We start from the raw sequence: 27067 nt of genomic DNA on the forward strand, positions 1-27067 counted from the left end.
TTGTAACAAAGAGATGCAAAGATACACGGATAAAACTATACCAAGTTTTGTATTTAGCAGGGTGCAAGCATCACCAAGATGAACATCCAAATTCGACCTCTTTCACTGCAAACTTAATCAGTTTCTTCACGCTTACAATCTCTCTCTCTCTATTTTAGATGCGGTATCAGTGCCAATAATTGCATTCAACACATCTTACCTAGACACAGGATACTCGAACAAGAGGATATGTGATAAGAGTTATCTGGTAGGAACAGTTGGTCCCGGCATGTTCGTTCCTATGTCAGATGCACTTTCTTGGTCTACATTGAAGTCTCCACTGTATACGTTCTCGTTCTCGCACTTGTCAGATGCAATTACTAGCTCCAAGCAGCTTCTCAGCTGCATCACAACTTCAAACATCGTTGGCCTCTGGCTGCCTTTATTTGCTGTGCACCTGATAGCTAGATCCAGGATCTTCCACACACAAGTGGGATCATATTCTCCTCGTAGACTTTCGTCGACAATATCATCTATGCTCCCCATTGAAAGGTGCGGGGTGATCCACTGCACAATGTGAGTATTTTCTGAACCAGGCACAAGTGGAGGTCTGCCTGTGATTAGCTCCAGTAGAACTACACCAAAGCTATACACATCACTCTTCTCTGTGAGTTGGTAAGTTTGATGGTACCTAATGAAAGTGAAACATAAAACATGATGATGACTGCTTAATTGTAATCCACAAAAAGTTTCTCATCTGCAGTTGAATACAATACTACTGCACAATAATTGTCTGCATTTTGACAACAAATGATAATATGGAAACTGAAGGTTCAAAAACATCAAAAAGAGCATCACATCATCATCTTGAGAAACCAGAAATATGAGCCATATAGGATCTAGTTCTAGAAGTAATTTGCAGTGCCTAGGCTCTTAAAAAAAATTTATTGGATGGAGAAAACTATTGCCATATTTTCCACCAAGGATGAAACACAGAGCATGTGAATTCTGGATAATTTTTTTCTCATGATACGATGAAAAAAGGAAGAAAACAAAGCTCAAACTCAGTTGTCGGAGGCAGAGAATTCATTGTTAGTGGCAATTAGAAACGGCAGTTTAAGTAGTCTTAGGTTGGAAATTCTACTAGGTGGCTTAAAATATTCCATCATGAGTTAGATACATATCCATGTGAATTCGAACGCTTTATATATCATATTGTTTGAAGGATTTTCTTATCGAAGAACCATATTTAGATTCTAGAAGGGATTGGCATGTAGAAATTAAATAAGCCTAGATCCAAACTTGAACTCAACTATTTAGAGCAATTGGTCTGTAGAACTTAAATAAGCCTAGTTCCAAACTTGAACTCAACTATTTTGAGCAGTGTGGTCATACACTTGGTCTATCCATGTTACCAGACCAGTAGGTATTGTTAGGGAATTAATTTATTATAAAAATATTATTTTAAAATTTGTATAACAAAATTAACTTAAAATTATGCACAACAAATCGTTTGGCCTATGGTTTGAGTCTTTGAGGTGCATCAAATACTATCTTAAGATTGATTTCTCTCTTCGCATGTGAGTCCAATGAAGATGATACAACAAATCTGAGAAGGCGAACTTAGATCTATTTTCTGCATCATGCAGCAGATTTACAATCTAAAATTCTTTGGAGAAAAGTATTATACAAAAATGTTGAGGATTTTCCCTTCATAGTTTCTAACGATATGAAAGGATGTAACAAAGTTTCCCACCTGATTTTTCTAATGTTAAGAAGACAGGTGTTGAATGGTCTTTAATCTTAGTCATCCATTTAGGCAGGATTGCTTGACTATGGGACTTTTAAGGGATCAAAAACAAATAAATAAAAAATTTAAAGTCTCAGTCAAATAAAATAGGTCTATTGGGTTGAGTCGTGCTAATCAATATCAAAGTGAATCTAAAATTATGGCGTGTAGAATAAGAACGTAAAAAGAACATGTATTGTATGCCTCGTATATTGCATGCAAAAGATAATTCTGGTAATGTGTTGGACAAGACAAATGCATCAAAAGTCAATTTTGCAAATTGTGCTATTTCTATCGGTCCCAAACTGAAATTGATAATGGCTTTGATTAGCATATAAGATTTAATTTGATATGACAAGGTTAATTCTTGCAAGATTATTATATCAAGGCTTATTAGATTGTGAAGTAAGAAAGATATATGATAGTAAATGTATTTATATGCTATCTTGTTTTTTTTTTTTTTTGGCATTTTGTACATTTAACAAGATGTCCAAGTGAATTATCGAAAAAAAACAAAAATGGTGAAAAAACAAAAAGTGTAGAAGACATACTCAGGATCAATATATCCAGGAGTGCCGACCACTGACTTTGTGGATATATGGGTCTGCTCATCACTCTGAAAAGACTTGGATAACCCAAAGTCTGCTATTCTAGCCTCTAGTTCTTCATTCAAGAGGATGTTACTTGTCTTGACATCTCTATGGATTATTGGAGGCTTGCATCCTCTGTGCAAATATTCCAGCCCTACAATGTTACAGAGAGACTAACATATTTATACTAATGGCAAGTACATAGATGAATGAGAAATATATTATTCTCCCACACCTTGTGCAGCGTTAAGTGCAATTTGCAGCCGCTGCCCCCAACTTAGGCCTCTAGAATGACCTGCCTTACCTGTGGTGATCAGAAATTAAAAGAACTCTAAGCAAGCAATTTAACAAATCAATGGGAAATAACTGATGAGAAGTTGCTCCTGAAACTCAAAATGTCCTGCTGTTTAACATATATAACTCAGATGTCTCCCTCAGTTGATGGTACCTATTTAATCTTAAGCACCCTGATACACTCTATAGTAGGGTATGCAATTTCGAATAATACTGTCCGATATGGGCGGTACATACCGGTCCGTCAGTTGATCGGTACGCATCTCCTTTTCCTTCTCCCACGTAGGGCGACATCATCGAGGCGACGCGACACGACATTGCCTCGTTTATATATATATATATGTGTGTATATATATATATACACACACACACACACATATATATATATATATATATATATACGAGGTAACGTCACGTCGCGTCGCCTCGGTGACTCGCCCTGTGTGGGAGAAGGAAAAGGCGACGTGACATCGCCTTTTATAAAAATAATATATATATGAGGCGATATCGCCCTGCTTAGGAGAAGAGAGAGGCAACGTCGTCGAGCGGTATACCAAACGGTATACCGATCGGTATACAATATCGTACCGTACCGAGTGAACGTCGTGGTACGGTATGATATTTCAATCCTTGCCTTATAGGCTATCAATTAAAAATATTAATTCTAAATTTTTACTGATTCCTGACCTAAAATCATTGAACATTCAAATGTGAATTATAAACAATTGAAATTCAAGTTCTTAAATTTCTTTGTAAATTATTACTAATACAAAAAGAAAATTCATGTTAATAGGAAAGCAATGAAGCCTTTGGAGAAGAATTAGACAATGGCCTATGGTATACTTGTAACAGTGTTCATGTTCAGTGTTACTAAACCTCGTAGATGTTCTTGAAGGCTTCCTTGCTTCATGTATTCATAAACAAGTGTTGGGCAATTCCCATCCATGCAATAACCAACAAGAGAAACCAGATTCCTGTGATAGATCCTCGTCAAATTCTGGGCCTGCAGAATGAAGTGCAATACATTGTCAAGAAAAGATAGCTGAGAAGAAATTGTTCTATTGAGTGCCAACAAAAAATTACGAGGTAACAATCCAAAACCAGACCTCACAAGAGAGAAGACATATTGGTGACATAGGATAAAGCACTAATAATCAACCTTCATCTGGATAGACTACAATTATCTTGCCATCTCCACTTAACATTTCAATTCACCCTCATTCATTGCATCTTGTATCCTTATTTTAAAAATTAAAATTTCAAAAGTTTACCTCAGCCAGAAATTCCTTCATTCCTTGTGGTGATGATACAAAACACATCTTAATTGCAACTTGCTTTCCAGTTTCTAAGCAGCCATGATAGATCATGCCAAAACCTCCTTTCCCAATGACCCTTGTGAAATTATTCGTTATGTTTACCAACTGTGCGTATGTAAACTGCCAACCCTCAAATGAAACTTGATGATCTCTCTGCAGAAAGTGGTCCTCACTTTGTGGCTGCACAAAGGTATTGGAGTCCTGACCTATCAGAAAAGAACAAGAAATTGAATATCAGCATAAGAATCTGAATGTGAAGAAATTATGCAAGGTATTAACTATTCTGGTCCCATGCAAATTAAGAAAAGAAAGACATGATGTGACACATCAAGCTTAGTTCCACTTGAAATTATTTACCTCTCAGCCTTCTGGTGCTCCATACGATGACAATAAGCACCACCACTAGAAGTAGCAGCCCAGACACTACCGAAATAATCACAACTACATGTGTTTTATGCTTTGTTGAAGATGAAGGAACTTTGGTGCAGCCTTCTTTGTCAACCCTGACACAAGGAAGTTTTAGAAATTATTGCCAGTTGATATAAGCTCCATAAAGATAATAAGAAAAGGTCTAGTACTAATTAGAACTTTTTCAATTACTGCTCATGTCATTAGTAAATATAGCTAGCTGACTGCAACATCCTATCCTGAGTTAAATATATGTAGAACAAACTATCCCACCACCTCAACCATTCTGACAAAGCTATATATTTCCTACCTTACAAGTTCAGTTAACAATGCATCTGTTCACATACAATTCAACTAGCCTTTACACTATCATTCTTTCACCATCCAGCAAAAAGGAAAGAATACAAGCCTTCTTTCAAACCACTACATTAAACTTTGACTTCATTTTTTACCGTCTCTAAGGATGTCACATGGATAACTTGTCGTGTGATGCTAATGTACTGAGTAAGTGAGTATTGTCAGTGTTCAATTGTTAGTACAAAGCTCATAGATTAGAAAGGGCAACAGAATTAGCTGCCATTCCAGGAAATAATTTTTCAAAATTTCATGTTCCTTTCATCAGAGACAGGATGAAGAAATATGAAAAACTCACTGGGTCCAATTCATTCTACTGTGTCAAACAATCTAACCCCTAAAAAGTAAAAACATGAAACTGGGGGAGAATGTTTAAATTCAAAGTTTCACTGCAAGTAATTTTCAATGAATTGAATTTTCACATGACAGTGCAAAAGGTTGTTTTGTGTTAATGATTGGGTTAATATGCAGAATAATATATTTCCAAGGTTTTCCATGTCTAGTGTCCTGTTGTTTCATTTTCAAGTTCCAATACCTTGCTGGTCTTCCGAGGTTTCCCATGTCCAGTGTCCTGTCATGTGATTTTCAAGTTTCAACAGCTTCAGAAATTCAATGTATTCAATGAACAAGGCTAGTTGTCAGCAAGATCTGCAATACCAAATGATACTGCTCGTACCGTACCAGTCCGTCAACAGACCGGTACATGGACCGCCCACTACCGAGCGGTATTGTCGATTGAGACGTTATCGTCGTCGATTGAGGCGTTATTGTCGATGGTGACCAAGGGAGAAGAAAGAAGAGGGAGAAGGGGAAGAAAGAAATAGGAAAAAAAGGAAGAACCTGGAGATTGCCGCTCTCCATCTCGTCTGTTGGTGACTTCTCATCTGCGCACGGGAGAAGAGGCATCGGCGTCACGGGGCGGAGAGAGGCGAAGATTTTTTTTTTCCTTATCTTCTCGGGCGATGTTGCTGGCAAATTTTCGCAATTTTTTTTTTTCATCTGTGATTTTGCCTCGGCGATGTCGCCCGAGAAGAGAGGCGACATTGCCCCACATAGAGGTAAACCGATGGTTTACCTATATATATATATAATTTATAATTATATATATATATATATACCGAGCAGTATATTGAAATATACCGCTCGGTATACAGTACCATACCATACCGAATAAGTCTCGAAATTATGGTACAGTATAAATTTTCAATCCTTGGTTGTCAGTAGAGATGACAACTTCACATCGGACTGGTAGTGCATCAGTTGATTTAGCTGGTCTATTCGAGTCAAGTTAGACTAGCTTTGATCGAGGACAGGACAGATCTATGATATAATTTTCAAAAATTGGTCAGGACTAGGATAAGAGATGGCTTTATTTATCTCCTCCCAGAGCCTGCCCCTCGTCTCTATTGGTTTTTCCTGCAAAAGAATTGATCTCAGGAATTAAGAATTTAAATCTTGGTCTGATTTCAATAATCAACCAGATCAGTGTGGGACCGGGCTATCAGGCAATAATCAACCTTTACTTCCCATACAGGTCAGTGTACTGACACAAATAATGTGATAAAAAAATAGAAGTCAATGGTTTTGCCTCTGTGTTGAGTTATATGTTACTTGGTTGAACCATTATGTAGTCGATACCACTAATACGGATGAGACTGAAAGCACACTGTTTTTATAATTTCATAGGAGTAACTTTCCCTGTTATCTTGTACATATAACCAATGCACATACTAAATTACTAACTTTATTACATGTCCTCCTATAATTTATTCACATTGTGGTAGGATGAGAGATAATCTAAATTCTAAACCATCAATTTTTTTTTTTTTGGCAAGGGAGAAGATGGAACTCTATTTATTAACCCGACTCGAGGATCAAGGAGAAGGTGAGGGGAATTCACTTATGAATGAGCAGTCCCGTATGAAATAGATGTGGATGGTAAAGAAATAGATATGTATGAACAGTCCCAGTGATGGCTCATCACTCATTGGCTTTTGAAAGAGGTGCTATCTCTCATTTGTATATGACTTAGGGTAATCTAGGCTTGATTCTCCTTCTAGACAAGTTGTATCAAGGCTCATAGCTTGATTTGGGAAGATGAGTCATAGATTCCCATGATAAACAAGCAGTGGACTCACACTAATTTTCAAGTTAAGCTGATAGAGCCAAATTACGTTCTGTTCCACGATGCAATGATTGCTGTTGCTAGATGTCAAACCTATAAGTGGTTTACTCGAGCCGCATGACAATATCAAGGAGCTAGCTCAGGAGCCAAGTAACAAGTTCCCCTGCTAAAGGGTGTGCCTGTACAACCCCTTTCACATTATTTAGTTTCCGTCAATGTCTGCCATATCGATGTGTACCGCTCGGTACGGCCGGTACGTACCGGTCCGAGAGGCGATTGGTACGCGGACCGGCCTCTACCGGGCGGTACACCAAAAAAAGCCTGTATCGAGCGGTAACGGTCGAAATTGTAACGGTCGAAATTTCGACCGTTACCGCCCGGTACCATTTGGTAACGGTCGATTTCGACCGTTATCGCCCGATACCACTCGGTAACGGTCGAAATCGACCGGTACCACTCGGTAACAATCGAAATCGACCGTTACCACACTGTAGCAGTGCTACAGTGCTCCAACGGTCCATTTCTCCTTCTATTTAAACTAATCTTCTCTCCCCTATTTCATTATACTCTCTTAAACTCTCTCTCAAACATTTTTTTTCTCTCATAAACTCTATAAAACAATGATTTGTGAATTCAATCGAGGCAAATTTGGGAAGATTAAGAGGAAGAATTTTCTAATCAAGAGGCATGTATTCGTTTTCTTTAATTAGAGAGTAATTAAGATATTTAAGATTATGATTAGTGTCTTTTATATATAGTAAGTATTGAATAATATTTATCATAGTAAAATAAGTTTAATTAAATTTTATTAAAGTTATTTAATGCTACGATTAGTTATTTTAATGATGATTTAATCGAAATTTGTTTGATTTTATATTAATTTAATATCTTTAATACCTATTAGGATATTTTTCATGTTTATAGTGGTGAAAGAGAAGTAATTAATAAAAAAATTAACTATATTAATCATATAATTAGTGTAGATAAATGATAATTTTATCATAATTTGAATTTTGAATCATATTGGATTAAAATTACATATTTAATGTTTTTTTTATGTGTTTAACATATATATGATGGTAAAATAAGTTTAATTATATTTTATTAAAGTTATTTAATACTGTAATTAGTTATTTTAACGATGATTTAATCAAAATTTGTTCGATTTTATGTGAATCCAATATCTTTAATATCTATTAGAGTATTTGCCATGTTTATAATGTTGAAAGAGAAATAATTAATGAAAAATTAACTATATTAATCACGTAATTAGTGTATCTAATGATTTTAATACTTCTTTTATGCATGTAACATATTTATGATAATAAAATATGATTAGTTATGTTTTAATAAAATTACTTAATATTGTGATTAGTGATTTATGATCGATATTTGGTCAATTTAATATGTTTATACTTTATAGTTTATTTGATTTAAATTTGATAGGATCATAGCACCAAAGGAACAGTCACACGATGATGCATGGGTTCATGCTCGAAAGCTAGATGGAAACCGTCATCATTGGCAATGTATTTATTATGACTACATTGGTAAAGGTGGAGGAATAACTCGAGTGAAAATGCATTTGGCTGGTGGATATCCTGATGTTGCAAAATGCAAGAAGGTTCCAACGGAGATCCGTAAATTATTTCAAAGCAAGATTAAACAAGCAAAGGAAGATGCATTAAAAAAGAAGACAAGAGTTGAGGAAGAATATCATAGGGCTACACAGGAACCAGTTTATGATCAGTATGAGGGTTGCGACAATGACGTCGACCCGGATCTTACAATTGGGATTCGTGCATCATTGGAGCATCAGTATACGGTCGATGAAGCAATGAGGCATCGACGACACGACTCACAATTAGAGCATGGCAGTGGTAGTGGAATCCAGAGGTCAACCAGCATGAGACAACCAACTGCTCATTCTCAGTTAGCCGAACTAGTAGCACGAGGTATGGTGGACTCCGTGGTTTTATGAGAGATCTTGGCAGGAGGTCCGTACCAGATATTGTTGATATTGATCCGCAAGCCTTTCCCCCACAAACAGCGAAACAAACACGGATTGACGATGCATACACAAAAGAAAAAAAACGGGATATTGGGAAGGCAATCTAAAAATGGTTCAACTTTCATAGGATTCCAGCCAACATAGCCCAAGGTCCATATTATCAGAGCATGATCTCCTCTATTCAAAAGTCTGGCACGGGGATCCAACCTCCAACACCGAAGGAGATTTACGGCGTGTACTTAGATGAGGATGTGGCAGAACTAAATGATTGGATCAAATCCTTCAAGAGGCAATGGGATGAATATGGGGTGACATTGATGTGTGACAGTTGGACAAGACCAACAAGAATGAGTATCATCAACTTTCTTGTTTATTGCAATAGAAGAGTGGTGTTTCATAAGTCCGTTAATGTTTCTGAAAAGATCCAAGATGAAAACTACATTGAGAGCTTGATGGATACTATGATAGAGGAGATTGGGCCACAGTATGTTGTCCAAATAATAACCGACAATGAAGCGAATTTCAAAAAGGCCGGTTTGCAATTGATGGAAAAAAGAAAAACTTTGTTTTGGACTCCATGTGCAGCTCATTGCATAGATCTCATTGCATAGATCTAATGCTGAAGGATATTGGTGAGTTGGATGCGGTCAAGAAATGTGTAGCTCGAGCACAATCAATTACAAAGTTTATATATAATCATTATTGGGTCCACGCATTAATGCAAAAGTATGTAAATGGTGAGATACTTCGACCTGGAATTACTCGGTTTGCTACCAATTTTATTGCATTAAAGTCATTACAGCAAAAAAGGCATGGCTTGAAGGCAATGGCTAGCTCACAAGAGTGGTCTGAATCCAGATATTCGAAATTGAGTGATAGAAAGAAGATAGAAAAGGCCATTCTTTCCTCTAGATTTTGGGAGACTATAGTAGAAATCATAAAAGGTGTGGAACCATTTTATATTGTCCTCTGTAAGGTCGATATGGACAAGCGACCACAAATGCCGTATCTTAAATATATGCTGATTTCAGCAAGAGAGGAGGTCAGGAAAGCATTCAAAGATGATTTTAAGGCCGACCAATACGTACGAATCATTGATCGTCGGACTGAAGTTCATATGGATCAAGATATCCATAATACAGGTAAATTCATATTCAGAAATATTTAATTTATTATTATTTAGATAATAAAAAATCATACTAACAAAATTATATTTTGCAGCGTATTATCTAAACCCGACAATTCAATATCGATATGCTCTCGGAACGCAAAATAATTTCCTAACGACACTACGAAATGTTATATATCGACTCTTGCCAAACACTACCGAGGCAGCCGATGCTCTTATGGAGGGTCGATTATTTCGAGAAACAGTTGGTTCATTCTCCGACGTTGTAGCTGTATCATGTCGTTACACTATGGATCCTGGTGAGGAAAAGTTATGTATATTGATTATCAATTATATTTAATGTTAATTATTTGTTATGCTAATAAAATCTTATTTATATCTTTTTGCAGTCGAGTGGTGGTTACAATTTGGAGGCGATGCACCACATTTAAGGAAGGTTGCCGTTCGTGTACTTTCACAGTCAACAACATCTAGTGGTTGCGAACGTAATTGGTCAACGTTTGCATTGATTCATACGAAGGTCCGCAACAGACTCTCCTACAGACGGTTAGAGAAACTAGTATATGTCCATTATAACATGCGGCTAAAATTACGATGTGCTGAGTTGGATAAGGAGCCAGAGGAACCAGATATTGATCCCATTGACCTCCAATTCTACAACGAAGATTCAGAGCCAATGTTAGATTGGGTTGAAGCAGCAGAGAACCAAGAGGATCCTCTACTTGATGAGGCGGGAGATCCTCAGTGTCCTTCACGTTTTATCACCGAGGCAATAGAAGAAAAAGAAGCACAACCCCAACAGGTAGAAAATCCCCCTCGATTACAACATGGTATGAGTCAAACTGCTCGAGAAACTACCGATACCCAACGGTCACACTCGTCTGCCCAACGTGCAAAGGCAAAGGGGAAGGCAGTAGCATCAGTTGCATCGTTGGAAAGAATCGAGTCGGGCGACGAGACACCTTCACAATCACATTCTCTTTCTCGCTCGGTCTAGAGACATGACAGCAACACGGACAGCAGTGCCTCAACAGATGATGGCGGTGATACCGGGCAGTCGTTGGTCTCGTCTGCACAACTTGAGGGTGGTGAATGGACTGAGGAGCAATATTTTACATATGCCACTCAAGATTCAGATCATGGAACTCGACAAGGTACTGGTCAAGTTTATGCGCGGAAGGGGAAGGAGAAGGGGAAGGGGAAGGCAGTGGATGAATATGAACAAATGCGACAGAGCATACATGATATAGACACAGAAATAGACTCATCGTATTCACAGCCATCGTATAATGAAGAATCATATGGGCAACAATAGTATGGTGATAGTTGGTCATCCTTCTCTGAGCAACAGCATGATACAGAACAACACCAATATATACCTCAAGAGCTGCCTCAGACAAATATGATTTATGACGATCAATCTACGATCAGTACCACATTGATGCATCAATGGTGTATCAATACACTATGTCATGGGATCAATTTCATGATTGGGTCCAACAAACGTATCATATTGATATGTATCGGATCGAGGACCCCGATCCACCACCCGTGGAGGCCCGTCGTTCGTTTTGGTGGTAGAATTAACAATCAGGTATATCTAGATATATGATTATTTAATTCATTTGAATTTTAGAGTTTATATTGTAATAAAATAGTCTAACAATTCAATTGATTTTTCTATAGATATTTCAACCTATAACGAGCTGAAATACGAACCTCGAACAAGACTACCTCAAAGCCCGAAAAAGATATGTGATGCTATTTTTACCTAATTTACATTGATTTTGCTAAACTTATACTATTACTATATTTATTTGTAACTTGAAAACTCTATCCTAACTTTTTTTTAATTTTCATGTATTTTCGGAGGGATAAATCGGTGAAATCAGGTGTACCGCTCGGTACACCTCGGTATACGGCTCGGTACGCCGTACCGTACCATACTAAGCCAGCGTCGAAACGTCGGTACGGTACGGTACGGTGAACCTTGGTTTCCGTAGACAAAATCTATGTGCACTGCTAGAACTGTAGATTGCCGTTGTGACCCCAACTTATGAGAAACCTTTTATCTGGAATAGTTTCGATGGAAAAAGGTAATATAGTCTGGGAGAACGAGGATACAACTTTTAGCGATGTAAATCAAGTACATGAGCTTGAGGAAAAACAAACCTGAGTGTAAGTAACCCTGTAGCTGACTTTTTGAGGAGGGTATCAGGAACAGATCCATTGAAATTGTTTCCTGACAAATTTCTAAAACAAGACAATGTTTCTTCAGTACTCTTATTATTTATCAATGATAGAATTAAAAGTTGAATGCGTTAACTTACAAGACTTGCAGCGATGAAAGAAGTCCAAGAGAGTCAGGTATATTTCCTGTTAAATTGTTACAAGATAAATCTCTGCAGAACATTTCAAACAATCACCATTAAGCAATGAAAGTTCCTGGAGAATCAGAAATTAGTCCAATGAAAATTGTTTCTATTAAGTTTTTTGCAGGCAATGGCATAAGAATTGTGTGGATACTTACAGGACCCGAAGAGATGATAAACTGCCCAGAGAATCAGGTATTGTTCCATTAAAGTTGTTATGAGACAAGTACCTGAAATAGTGATTACAAACTGATCATTTAGTACGTAAACCTTTCCATATGGCATATATGCTATCTGTATTTCCTAAAACCAATAGTCTACTTTCCCACATCAACACTATTCAAGCGCGGATGGCTCATGAAGACATATTTTCTGTTCACCTAGCATGGGTAGCCCAAGCCTCTTTTTAGATGTGATATCCCGAGTCTAGTAAGAAGACACCTGTATTGCTTTCATTTGATAATCAGTAGTGTGGTAAAAGTACATGATTGAATGGTTCCCTGAGTTTAGCCTTTGAGAGTCCACCAAATGGTACCCATTTTAGTAAATATGATGGGTGAATTGCAGTACACACTTGCAAAAGAAATGCTTGCAACAAGCAAACATGCTTGACACACTTCTACCTGTGAAAACCCATTGGTGTTTGCAAAGCTCCATATACATCTCTCAAGGCGACTTAAACTTGAACTCAAACAATTTATATCAAACTTGATTTGTGTGTAAGTATAACAATGAAATTTAGCCTCACATTTCATGTCTGCAAGTACAATACTTGTGTTTGCTTAAATATCTTTTTCTTACTGAGTAGATACCATGATACTTTACATTTGGGATCAAAATAAAAAGATTCTTTATGTTTTATACCATTCGTTTGTTGAACATTGTTAACAAAAGCCAAAATTTTATGAGAACAAACAATCAATCTAAGATCACTCAATGATATATTTGAGCAAATTGCAGTAAAAAAAACTTGTGTTGACAAGATGGGATAAAAGCAATTTCTACTTACAGGTGCTTGACTGCTTTAAGCATGGCAAAAGAGCTGGATATTTCACCACTCAATCCTGCTGAAGTTAAATTTCTGCAAAATGTTTCAGTTTACAAAATATATTTTGAGTACAAGTTCTAATAGTGGCCTTAATATTTTCAACAACTATCATTTTCCTCCATCTTTTAAGTGCTTTATATATATATATATATATATATATATATATATATATGAATACGTACATGCTTATGATCCTTGGAGGATCAGGACCATAGCTACAATTCAAGCCATCCCAAGTATATGCTTTTGGAGCACATGGATCACCCATCCAGTTTCTCTTCAGTTGATACTGGAGTCTGATTTCTGCCATGGCATCAACTAGCATACAGAAAATCCAAGAGTAAGTAATTGAACAACCCAAATTGCTAATATGAGGCATGTCCAATCATAGCACTGATACAGCAAATGAAAAAAGCCATCATTGATTTTTAGAAGTTAGTATCCTACTTATGATTGGCATTACATATATGCCCAAGCATCCACTTAAAAATATATATCAATGTACCAATTTAGCTTGTGGATGTGCTTCATGATTGATAAAAATTTTAATCTGGTTATTAACATTGAATATTTTAACAGGGAGATGTACAAAATTTTAGATCTCTTATTCTGATTTCTCATACTAAGCTAAGTATGAATATAACCAACTAATATAAAAAACTTCTCAGATGTGACATGATCTAGTGATTTATTTTCTTACAGGTTTAACCTATTATATCATCTTCATATCAAGCAGGAAAGGTAACTTACTAATGAATTATATCAACTTTGAATACCAAAAAGAAAAAGGAAGTGAACAAGCCTTGTAGATCATGTTGCCATGGAATAAAGCAATCTGAACTCGCTAGGTCATACATATCAGAAATCAGGTGAAATACAGTGAAGTTGGCCACAAAACTATATATATTCTGGCTCCCTGCAGCATGTTGCCTTCCATTGAGCTATGCTGATGAAATGAAAAATTACTGTCCACTGGCTGCAATTCAACAAGTTGTTTTTATATTTTCAGATAATGGGAAGTTCAAAGGGGCTACAGTCCAACATCCACCAAGTGCTATGGTCCACCGTACCAATGCTCATCTGTGCTAGACTAGAGATTCAGTGAGATGAATAATGAATTTCCAACAAGCCCATAAATTTCATGCCATATTTGTCATGACTCGAGCCTAGGAATCATATGCAACGAGCTTTAAAAAAAATTTAAAAAGTTGTTTTTTGATGATGAGAAGTGACTCGTATAGACATATAGAGCATAAGTCTTAGCGTACATCCAATGTTGGACTAATGAGATCAGGATTGTATCTTTTGTGTTTGCATGACTGAATTTATTTCTTGTGCTATGTGGTGACTGGAATCAAGACGATCCAAGTATTTACACATATAACTTGCATGAGGAAGCCATGATGGTGATGGAGCTTCGAAGCGAATGCAGAGCATGAAGCGGTCATGATCATGATGAAAGCTTCATATATAATTGGGTGGTGATTGGATACTATCATAAGCAGATGGTCCAACATGGAAAATTTTGGAGGATGGTACAGAGGGATATAGAATGTGAGAGTTCACATGAAAACAAAACAATAAAAGAATGGAGCTTAGGTCTAGTGGCAGCATTGGCCATTAATATAAATCTTAAGCCCACTACCATTCTCAAATGCTGCTCTTAATCGATACAGGAATGCACTTGATCCCGCTTTCCATTACTATGTAAAACTCTTCCTCCTGCAACCATTTAGCACAAGGATCATTTTGTTCCCTCTTTTCATTTCTAGATGCCTTGCTCATGCAAGCCTGGTACAAGAAAGTGGACCAGCCATTGAGGTATTGAGCAAGGAAAAGATGGGATTTTTCAAGATTTAATAACATCAGCAGACTGATAAATTGATTGAAAAAGCAAAGGACATGTCTAATTTGTATTGGCCACACATTCAAGATTTACACGATCGAACGAACATCAATTATTATAGAAAAGTAGAACAGAATGATATGCAAGGGAAAGGAAAAAGAAGAGAACATACAGAAAGCAAGCAAGGGAACGTTTATAGAAAAAAGTGGGATTGTTTGCTTCCACTACACTTAGGTGAGCCTTTGCAAGGCTGGGATTGTTTGCTTCCACTATACTTAGGACTGCTACAGAAAAAAGTGGCAATTCATATTCTCTGAGGAAAGAAGGAAAGAGGATTGATTATTTGCATAATCCGTCTGCATTACTGAATTTGCTCCCATCATTTTGTTCGGGAAACAAAATCCAAAGCCTCTTAGCATCCATATTCCTGTGCATTTCACTGGAGGTTGCTAATTTGACTGCACCACTTAATGACAATGCCTAATGATAAAACTTCAATCACTCGAAGGTGAAGGAGAGGGTGGCCTTACCGTCTCTGGAATCGGTGGCGGCTTGTGTGAGCTGCATCAACGAGTAGACCTCGAAGGCGTTGATGATGGGCGGGAGGGTGGAGTTGCTCGTTGCGTGGAGCACGTATCCGTACCGATAATAGCCTTCGAATGGCACGACGCTGTATATGTAACCAAGCGAGAGGTAAGGCGGGGCATACCAACTAAACCTGGACTCGCCATTCCGGGTGACGTTGAACATCCTCGTCGCCTTGCCCGTCAAGTTCCGGAGTTCGGCGAAGTAGAGGACGGCGTACAGCTCGTCGTCGGGGGAGACGGAGTCCCAGGCGAAGGCCAGCTGCCGGACTCTTTTCGGAGTCACCGCCGTCTTCATCACAGCGGCCGGCGGCTCGAACAAATCGTCCCTGTTGTCCACGGTCGAGTTGGTGGACAAGGTGAGCCAGGAGGGATCGGTGTAGGGGTTCCAAACGCGATCGTAAGGGTCGTCCGGGAACCTGTTCGTGATGTCATGCTTATGAGTACTTCCTGCTAAGTTATGGGAACTGAGAACGTCAATCATGCTCGCTATGGCAGGAGGTAATGAATTAGTCCTTGTACGTCGAAAATCTAAGAAATTTCTTGCTGATACCGATCCCCACTTCTCCAGAGATGTTGATGGCAAGAACTAGCATTTAGCTAGGCATCAGCCGCCACCTTGTACCATCTACCATGCTGATGGCAGAGTCAACGCTTTGAATTATATGGACTTGGTCAAGACAAAAATAATTGATTTCTTGCAATGGAAGCTGGGAGGAAGACCAATTCCTCGGAGGACAGACAGACGATAAGGTTGTAACAGCTTATGGGGTATGTCTGCAAACATAGGTTTCGGAAGAATATACTCGAAAAGATACTAGCTTTTCACGGCATGGATGAATCAAACACAGGAAGGATTAAAGCTCTGTATGTTTTCGTTTACCTCAGTGACTTTGTTGCTCCGAAGTTGCGCCGAGTGACGAGAACCACAGACTGCGAAGCATTCACGTATTCCCCGTAAAGACCGTTCCTGAGTGGCCTCAGCTCCAAGGAAGATATAAATGGAGTTCCATCTCCGGTATTGACCAAACAAACTGATGTGGAATTGGCAGTAGCAAGACTCAGAGCCTCGGCCGTATAGATAGCAGATGGATCGGAGATGGTCATCGTCTTCCAATGATCGACTCCGATGTGAAGGTCAAATTGTATTTGGCTATTCTTGCCGTCGTAGTTTCCGTACATGAAAGTTGCTCTGACAAGATACGTACTGTTCTGAGGCACAGGCTTTAAGGTGTAGCAATTCCGGAGTCCATTCGGAAAGCTTCTGAGATTGAGTTGTAGCGTTGGAACAGAGGAGTTTCTGTAGTTTGATTGGATGTAGAAATCTGATCCCACATCGATGAATCGGTCATCGGAGACGTATGGTACTTGGGTAACGGTGTCGAAATAACTAGAGTTGGAGTTCCCGCAGTCGATGCTGATGAAGCCTGCAAAAGAAGATAAAAGGCGATTTGCAACCGGTAAAGCATTGTTTTGAAGCCACGAGCAAAGCTTTTATATCGAATGTTTTCGATTTAAGATTTCGGATATATTCGACTCGTCGTACATTGGATTAGGAGTGAAAGAGGCATTGTAAGAAAAATGATATCGTCCTATCCCACCAAGAAACATCATAAGGAGTAGAACTTCACCATGAGATGCATATGATCACTGGTGAGGAGATGAAAGAGAAGGAAGACGAGAAGGTTTAGAAAGCAGCAGTTGCTCACCCCGAGTATTAGGCTGGGCGATCGCTGGAGCTGTGATTACCGAGAGAAGAAGAAAGAAGCCAAACACCATCTCTTCGGCTCCGCAGCAGCTATCTCTTCACCGAACTTGACATGATCGGAGACGGTGTTATAAAAGTACACGGGGACGACTTCACGGATCAGGTCGACCCTGTCAGAGAGAGGTTGGATGTATTGCGCACAGGGGCTGTTTCCTGGTTCAACGCGGCCAACTATTATTGGGCAGAGACATGGTCGTAAGGTAGACAGGCAACGATCAAGATCCAGGAAAAGAGTGTGGTCCAGGCAACGAACGAAAAGATGACTCTCCACTTTGCCCTTGAAGTGTTCAAGATGACTCGACTCGCTCGTTGACGACGGAACTCAAAAGAACGAAATGAAAAAACCATTTCAAAAAGAATCGCGTGCAAGCAAACCTTTTCTCTTTTTTTTTTGGATAATGTTTTCCAATCCGCCAAAAGGTTTTCTTTCATCCAACAAAATCTGATCGCAAGCCACCTTCTAATTATGTTATACTAAGTAGCAATTCAACAATTTTCCTACAGTTTCTTGCTGACACAAAACTTCACCATACACAAATGTGGCACAGTAGACGGAGACTGTGCAGAGACCAAACTTATTACATGATATATTGATGTTCTAATCCATTTCAGATTACAGCATATTGTTTCATTATTGCCGAAAAGAGATACAGTAGTGCATAGATTACACAACACCAAGTTCTATATTTATTCCGCAGCAGAAATCCCCAAGAGGAACATCCTATTTTGCGGCAGTACGAGTGCCAATGACAGTTACATGCACTACATCTTACCTTAACGCGCACAGCATACACGAACAGAGATAACCGCGATAAGTTTCATCTGATAGAAGGAACAGTTGGTCCCAGCAAGCTTGCCCCCATCTCGGACGAAATTTCTCGGCTCATGTTAAATCCTTCAATATATATGATATCGTTACTGTTAGAGGCAATCTCCGGCTTCAAGCAGCCCTTCAGCTGCGTCACTACTTCAAACATCGTCGGCCTCTGGCTGCTTGTATCTGCGGTGCACCTGAGAGCTAGATCCAGGATCTTCCACGCAGAAGTGGCATCATATTCTCCTTGCAGAGTTTCATCCATGATTTCTTCTATGCAACCCCGAGACAGACTTGTGGCAATCAACTTAACAATGTGAGCATTTCCTGGACTGGGCACGATCGGAGGTCTGCCGGTGATCAGCTCCAGGATAACTACACCAAAGCTGTACACATCACTCTTCTCGGTGAGCTGGTAGTTTTGATGGTACCTAATGAAACATAAACATGATACTCATTGGTCAGTTGTAATCCATAATGTATTAGTTATCTTCTATGGTCGAGTACACTAATTCATAATAAATGTCTGCCTTTCTGTCACGACCTTAGCTGGTTTTGCCTAAGGCGTGCGGCACCCTCGCGTGTCCGTCCGCAAAGGTCAGCCTCCCCGAAGCCTCCCATTGTCCCTTAGGACCAACAAAAGAGAGAACGGGTTAAAGAGAACGCCTCAATCGGGATCCACAAGCAAACATGTCCAAAAAACACTTCATAGACAATGCAAATTACAAACAGACTTTACAAGCTCTGAATAGTTGCACAACAAAGGGTAAAATGGTCCATTATAGACCGAAAAGCTCTCACACGTGTCCACATGACACAACCTTTATTTACAAGCCTAAAGAGGCCACCAACCCAACTAAAATGGGACTTATAAGCCTTCGGCCGCCCCTCTACCTGCTGTACAAGGCATGAACATGCCAAAAGACAACGGACAGACATAAGCATTACATCCAACATCTTGTTTAGAAGTTTGTCCGTTACATTCTCCCCCACTTATCCCTTCGACGTCCTCGTCGAAGCCTTTGTGAACACTGCAACTCTTCGCCTTTGCTGAGTCTTCAATCTTCTGCTCCAGCTGCAATGCGCCTCCTGGCTCCCAGCTGCTATCCGCTGCTGTTTCTGAGTAGTCGAACCTTTGATCCGCCATGCTGCTTCAACTCGCCAATGACTCTGACTCTAGTGTGGGGTTGGCTGAGTTGTATTGATCCTCGTTGATTCCTGCGGATCCACCAAATGAAGGAAAAGACCATCCTTACTGCGTCAGTCTCTCAAAATTTCCCCATACTGCTTGAACTGGGTGGATGCTTGTTGGAGCTTTAACGAGCATCGCCTCGCAAACTTCCAAAGTTTTGGGTCCTTCCTCCACAAAATCTGCTCATTGACTCTTCTTTCAGTTAGTTGTCACATCCAAGTAGGTTCGCATCACTTCCGCTTTCGATTGGCATTTCGTAGGGAAATGAGGCGGACAATCTACTCTCAGTAGCACTGATCACCGTTGGTGAGAATTTGACAACTATTGTCTTCCATTATCTTCGAAGGGTCTTTGAACTTGTGCAGCGCTCCTCTGCTGGATAGATAAGAGAATTGGGGTACTCAGTTTCGCCCATTCTCTTAAGAGTTGAGAAGGCAAAAGTTACTTGACTTCGCCCGCCTCCTCGAGGTTGTACTTCATGCATCGAGCTGGTTACTGGCCTTCGCCTGCTCTTTGCTCACACTTCTGAAGCACTTGAAGTGTTTGCACTCCTTGCATTGAGTTAGCTACTGTGATTCACCTTCTCAATGCCATTGAACTTCTGGAATGCAAGAAGTTTTCACCCCAACTTGGAGTAATTCTCTGATAGATGAGGTCGCCTCTGGGATTGTACCGTCTTCTCCATCAACCCTGCCGCCTACTTCACTGAGTAGTAAAGGTACAGCACCGTGTACTGCTTGCTTCGTTCCTTGGTCGTGCACCCTTGCATGACCTGAAGTCCTTCACTTACGGCTATCTTGATGAGAAACTTGTTGACACCGGTCTTACGAAGTTTCTTGGCCTCTGCCCTTCAGCCTTGTCTCGGTACTTGGAGATTGCCTCTGCATGCTCCACCTCCTCGGCCCCTTTCACGACCAAGCGCTCTCCCCCCATGAGAGCAAGGGATCAATGACTTGCACGGAAGTCCCGCCTCTGCGGTACCATGGCGCTGCCATGCCCATGGCCCTACTATCCGTCGCCTCGCCTCTGTATCCCTTTTCTTCACAATCAATAGAGATGTCTCCGTGGCACTCCTCTGAGTCCACCTCCATTCTAACTGATGCTTGATTTTGGGTAGCTAAGTCCCTCTGGACTCGTCGTCGCTTCCTCGCCCCTTTCGACCCCCTGCTTCAACACCACTGTGTTCTCCAAGCAGTCCGTTTGGTCGATGGAAAGACAGACTGCAACTCCCATGCATGACCTCTGCCATCACGTTGTAGAGTTTGCAGCGATTCTGTTCTCCTTAGCTTCCTTGGTAGCAACGTTCGCTTACTCGACCTTGTCCTCTGACTTGTCGGGCTCCCTTAAGCGAATATGAGCTCTGGAGCAGTCCAACTCTCCAGCTGCTTCGATCATACCTCTGCATGATCAAGTCCCTCCCATGGAACTCACTGGTACTTGCATTCGAACTCTTCCCTTGGTGGAACCCAGCCCCCATATGCTGATGACCAAGGTTTTCATCCGATGCAAAATTCGGTGCACGCCCGGAAGACCCGCCTCTGTGGTACCATGGCCTTCACTCCTTGAATCCATAGCCCTTCTTGCCGTCGTGTTGTTCACCAAAGCGGAGCTCCAAGTAGCTCCTGATCATACCTCCATATGATCTCATCCCTCACGGGACGGATTGTGTGTATCGCATTGCCACGAACTGTTCCACCACGATCCGCTGCACCATGTCGCCTCCTGGTGACATCTCCATTGCATTCTGATCCTTGTGGAATAAACTCGAATTGTGAACCCTCCATGTGTGGCCTCTGCCAATACCTCGCAGGGTCCCTTCCACCTTCGAATTTGTTCGCTCCTTTGACAATCGACCTTCATCCACCCACTCTTGGGTCACACCTAGATGAAGCACCGCTCTAGGACAGTCCGTCGCCTAGTAGCTCCCGAAGTCCACCGACTCCACTGTAGTTTGTGCACCATTGTCTGGATCCTGGGCCTCTGCCCCTACCAGCACAATCTCCGCTGCGCACTGCTTCCTTCACAGCAACTCAAATGGCAACCCTGTGGCATATTCTTCAAGAGTACCCGCCTCTGCGTCCTCTTGCCCCGTGCTAAGGCTTTCTGAACCCAACTTCGCCTCCGCAAATTGAGTCGCCTTAGTTCCTCCATCAAATGCTCCTCCGAGATAAGGTGCATGTGCCCCGAAGCTCCCTTCGTCTTTGGCACCATACAAGATGAGTCCGCTCCGTCAGAATGAAGGACCCATGGAACAACATGATCCTACCCTTGCCTCTGCAAGAGTTCATGTCTTTGACCTCTGTCTAAGGAAAGCACTGTGCTTCTGCTCCATGTTCCAACTTCTCTGTTGGCTCCCTTCATGCGGCTTGGGTACTTCGCCAAGTTACACCCAAGTTGCTCCGCTCCTCGTTTTTGCATTGAGTCGATGGTGGCCCTCGCGCCCTCCATTCCACGGGTCAGCCCTCCCTTGAGTCCGATCTCCATATCGACTCTAAGTGTGCCTTCATTTAAGTTGCTTCAGGTTGCTCCCCCACTTGATCTCGCAATGCATCCACCAATGCATTCTCTCGAGCGAGATCAAGCGACAACTCCTCGCCGCTTGCTCGGTCCATCGAGCTTCGTGAAGTTGTTGTTTGTGAGGTACTCCTCCTCAACATGTGAAGTCCGTCTCACATGATTCTCCCTCTGGAGTGCCGAGACTTATCCCTCCTGGATAACTGTCCCGTTGGAGCAACATCTCTCTTCGTTTCGGAGACCACCATCCCCTTGGACTACTCCGATCTGCTGAACAAACTGTGCATTGTTCTGCCTCCTGCAGACGCACTTGCTAGATTGCGCCTCCACGTCAATACAACCACCGCTGCACCCCTCAAGGCCTAGCAACATGCTGAACTCGTTGCACATTTCAGCCTCCTCCGGACGTATCCTTCGCCTGCCGAAGAGAAAGTTTCAATGCTCCATGGCGCCGAGTCTCGGTCGCCTTGGGATGGCCACGAACATTCCATCGTCCGCATACAAGCCCATGCATGAGTACCAAATTCTTCGAGTTAGCAATTCCCCTCACCTCTGTGAGCTTTGCATAACTCTTTTGGTCGTTGAGCAACTCATTCCACCTTGGATGGTCTCATTCTTGCCAAGCTCCTCGCTTGCCTAGAGCACCATCAAGTATAGTTGTCAACGTTGAGTCGTAGCTCAAACTCAACCATCCCAACCTTTGTGCGCTCCAAATTCAACCAAGCTTGCCTGTTCTCGTGGTGCCTCTTGCGCGAAGGGTTGGCCATTCCTCTGAATGCCAATCTCAGATGCTCGCTCCTCTGAGCGACTCTTTTCCCTACATCTCCATGCCCGTTTTCCCTCAAACGGTCGCGCGTGTGCTGACTGCCCTCAACGCAACCCCGCTAGGTCCCCCACGTTTGCATGTCAAGTGTTTCTATGAGTGCTTGTTCGGCTCTGATACCATAATGTCACGACCTTAGCTGGTTTTGCCTAAGGCGTGCGGCACCCTCGCGTGTCCGTCCGCAAAGGTCAGCCTCCCCGAAGCCTCTCATTGTCCCTTAGGACCAACAAAAGAGAGAACGGGTTAAAGAGAACGCCTCAATCGGGATCCACAAGCAAACATGTCCGAAAAACACTTCATAGACAATGCAAATTACAAACAGACTTTACAAGCTCTGAATAGTTGCACAACAAAGGGTAAAATGGTCCATTACAGACCGAAAAGCTCTCGCACGTGTCCACATGACACAACCTTTATTTACAAGCCTAAAGAGGCCACCAACCCAACTAAAATGAGACTTATAAGCCTTCGGCCGCCCCTCTACCGCTGTACAAGGCATGAACATGCCAAAAGACAACGGACAGACATAAGCATTACATCCAACATCTTGTTTAGAAGTTTGTCCGTTACATTTCGGCAACTAAAGGTTCAAACACTCCAAGAAGAGAATCAAATTGCCATCTTGGTTAACCAAAAAAATGGAGATCCAGTTCAAGGCAAGGAGTAGTAATTTGAAGTTATGTCAGGGAAATGAATCCTACTATGTTGCTTTGGCAATTGAACTGACTATTCCTCAAACCTGCAAACTGGATCTGGGAATTAAAACATGGCAGCTCAGGAAGTCATAGATCAAGAATTCTGCTATGTGACATTCAAAGATCTCCACATATCCATGTTGATCATAGTGTTTGAAATATTAAATTTGAGAAAAAAACCTATTTAATTCAAACCAAATACTGATGTCTCATCCAAGTCCAATAGGTCAGCTACATCAAGTCAAACTAGTATCATAATATATCTACAATTACGAATGTATAACATAGACCAATTTTATAGGGTAACCACTAAAACTTTAGCATGAAGTATATTGGGTTACACAGTTAAAGTTTAATTCCCTTTAGATCACTATACCAGTGGGCCTATGAGATTGGGTGGTGACAGGAAGACATACTGAGGTAAATGAATTCATTTGCCGTCTTATTTTTCTGCACACTGTTGCTTCTACACTGAGATGTATGAATAAATTGTTTATAAAGAATTTAGAGTGGGGTAAAAAGAGTGTAGAAAACATACTCAGGATCAATATATCCAGGGGTGCCAACCACTGTCCCTGTGGACACATGGGTTTGCTCATCGCTATGGAAAGATTTGGATAACCCAAAGTCCCCTATTCTAGCCTCTAGTTCTTCGCTCAAGAGAATGTTGCTGCTCTTGACATCTCTATGGATTATTGGAGGCTTGCATCCTTTGTGCAAATAATCCAGCCCTGTCATATAAAATAGAGATTAAGTAATTATACCAAACGCAAGTACACAGACAAAAGATTCTCCAAAACCTTGTGCAGCATCCAGTGCAATTTGAAGCCGCTGTCCCCAACTCAAGACTTTGGCACAACCAGCCTTATCTGTGATGATTATAAGTTAGAGAACCCATGGAGACAACTTAACAAAATATTAACAGGAAATATCTGTGGGGAAGTTACTTCTTAAACTCATAGTTACTTGCTGCATAATTTCTTAGATACCTCCCTCAACTGATGGGTTTCAAGCAACTAGCCAAGAGATATATTAATCTTCAATGCTCTGATATACCCTATGTCCCTATCAGCCCCTTTAAAAAATGATTCCAAGCATTTTACCCCTTCCTAATCAGGAAAAGTTGAACATTTGGCTTAAAATTGAACTTTGTAATGATCCTCCAAGTCCCTAAACTTCTTTCTCAATCATTGTGCATATGAAAATAATTTACATTAATCATTTAACAGGAAAGCATGAAGCCTCTGGAGAATTAAATCATGTCCTTTACAATTCAAAATTGATCTTAAAGAATAGTTGTAACAGTGCTCATGTTCAGTATCACTAAACCTCGTAGATGGTCTTGGAGGCTTCCTTGCTTCATGTATTCGTAAACAAGCGCTAGGCAATTCCCATCCATGCAATAACCAATCAGAGAAACCAGATTCCTGTGGTAGATCTTCGTCAGGTTCTGGGCCTGCAGAATGAAGTGCAAAATGTTGTCAAGAAATATTCTAAAAAATAAATTGTTATGTAGAATAGCTACAAGCTATGTAAGGTAGCATTCTGACGTCAATACCAAGAAATATGTAAGCTGAATTAACCTTCAGCTGTTTAAGAAGAGTGTTTTGGCATCTCATCTTGGTTAGCATCAATACCAACCTTTTCAATTCAGGAGTGTTAAGACTTCATAATTATATTGGCCTTTAAACTAACCACTTAAACTTTTGAGATTTGTAGTAACTTAATCGAAATTTTAGTCATGGTGTAAGAGCATGTTATGAGTTTGAAGCCTGTACTTGCCCCCTCTTTGTTTCATCTCATTCTTTAACTAATATTTGTGAAATTTTTACTCTGTATTTGACTTGGATCATACATTTGGGTTCAATTTTACATGTCAAGTTTAAATCGGGGAGAGGTGAATGTTAGACTTCATGAATATATTTGACTCATTACTACCAACTTAAGTTTTTCGGGATTTGTGATAATCCAATCAAAAATTTTTATCGAGTAACAATCACACTCAAGTCATCTAATAATCTTATTTCAAAGGTCAAATAAAATTTCTATACCTCAGCCAAAAATTCCTTCATTCCTTGTGGTGATGATACAGAATGCATCTTGATCGCAACTTGCTTTCCAGTTTCCAAGCAACCATGATAAACCATGCCAAAACCTCCTTTCCCGATGACCGTTGTAAACTTATTTGTTATGTTCTCCAACTGTGTGTATGTAAACTGCCTACTCTCAAATGAAATTTGATGCTCTCTCTGCCGAGGGTAGACTACACTATGTGACTGAACAAAGGTATTAGAGGTCCGACCTATCAGAAAAGAACAAGAAGTTGACTATTAGCACTCAATGCAGATTTTGAAAATGATGGTGTGGTACACCAAGCTCATTTTTCCTCTTCAAAGTATTACCTTGCTGCTTTCTGATGTTACATACCACAGCTACCAATATTATCACAAGAAGTAGCAGCCCAGACACTGCTGCGATAATTACAATGATAGCTGTTTTAGACCTTGATGAAGACGCTTTGTTACAGCCATTTTTGTCAAGCCTGACATCATGAATGTTTAAAAAGTATCGTCAGTTGATGTAAGCTCCATATAGGCAGTAGGGTAAAGTCTAGTAGCAATCAACACTTATTCAGTTATTGCATGACATTAGTGAATAGAGCTAGAAGATGGCAAGTGCACAACATTAATCCCGATAACCTTTACTCTAAATTTCACTTTTAGAAAGAGGTTCAAGACGATCTCAGTGGACAGCAAAATCATATAGTGTGTTTAACAACAATCACAATAACAACAAAACATCAAGTCTCAACAATTTGGAGTCGGCTACATGAATCTTTTGCCGTCATTGAGATCTGTCATATAGTGAGTTAAATATATGAAAATAATCTATGCCACCCCAATCATTCTAACAAGCTATATTTCCTACCTAAGAATGATTGGGAAATATAACTAGCCTGTTTGCCAACTAAAATTCCTTCACCTAACATGCAATTCAACTAGCCTTTTTGCCAACACTTTTTCACCAACCAACAAACAGAGAAAGAACACAAGCCTCTTTCAAACTGCTACACTATCTGAAGATCCAAAAATTATAAAAATCTTTTTTTGTCAAAAAAATCTAAAAATCAATCAGCTTTAACCAGCTCTGTGTTTCATGCCAATTTTCGCACATAAAAAAATTGCCAAATCTTGTGCATGAGTATTTCAGTTGGTATTGTTTAATTTTAAAAAATAGTTAAGCATATAAATAACCCATGGTAACATTACCCCCCAAGTAACTCAGTGTTTCAATTACAAGCCTATGGTTTAAAGAATTTGGTAAATGGATTATGATTTTGTCCAGTTGCATATTCTATTGATCATTTGTGCTTCATTGCTCTATTGTTTCTTTATTTCTTTGTAAACTATTATATG

The 27067-nt window shown here is 40.2% G+C and overlaps 1 protein-coding gene across 2 annotated transcripts; it reads right to left on the reverse strand.

Annotated features, from left to right (window-relative positions):
• Window positions 1–22: 22 nt before the first annotated feature.
• LOC135636550 (probable LRR receptor-like protein kinase At1g51890) lies at window positions 23–24378 on the reverse strand. Of its 2 annotated transcripts, none has more exons than XM_065148305.1 (14): window positions 24190–24378; window positions 16729–17272; window positions 15792–16264; window positions 13598–13733; window positions 13377–13448; window positions 12526–12597; window positions 12326–12397; window positions 12168–12248; window positions 4326–4471; window positions 3924–4174; window positions 3529–3655; window positions 2594–2662; window positions 2320–2512; window positions 23–670 (listed from the first exon to the last, which is right to left on the reverse strand). In XM_065148305.1, exons 1-14 carry the CDS (start codon window positions 24248–24250, stop codon window positions 241–243), a joined length of 2727 nt encoding a protein of 908 aa, XP_065004377.1. In that variant the 5' UTR covers window positions 24251–24378; the 3' UTR covers window positions 23–240. The 2 variants fall into 2 exon arrangements, with proteins under 2 accessions (XP_065004377.1, XP_065004376.1); XM_065148304.1 differs by lacking the exon at window positions 24190–24378 and adding an exon at window positions 17555–17941.
• Between the last annotated feature and the right edge of the window lie 2689 nt (window positions 24379–27067).

This window comes from Musa acuminata, chromosome BXJ3-4 (assembly GCF_036884655.1).
Source record: "Musa acuminata AAA Group cultivar baxijiao chromosome BXJ3-4, Cavendish_Baxijiao_AAA, whole genome shotgun sequence".
NCBI lineage: Eukaryota > Viridiplantae > Streptophyta > Magnoliopsida > Zingiberales > Musaceae > Musa > Musa acuminata.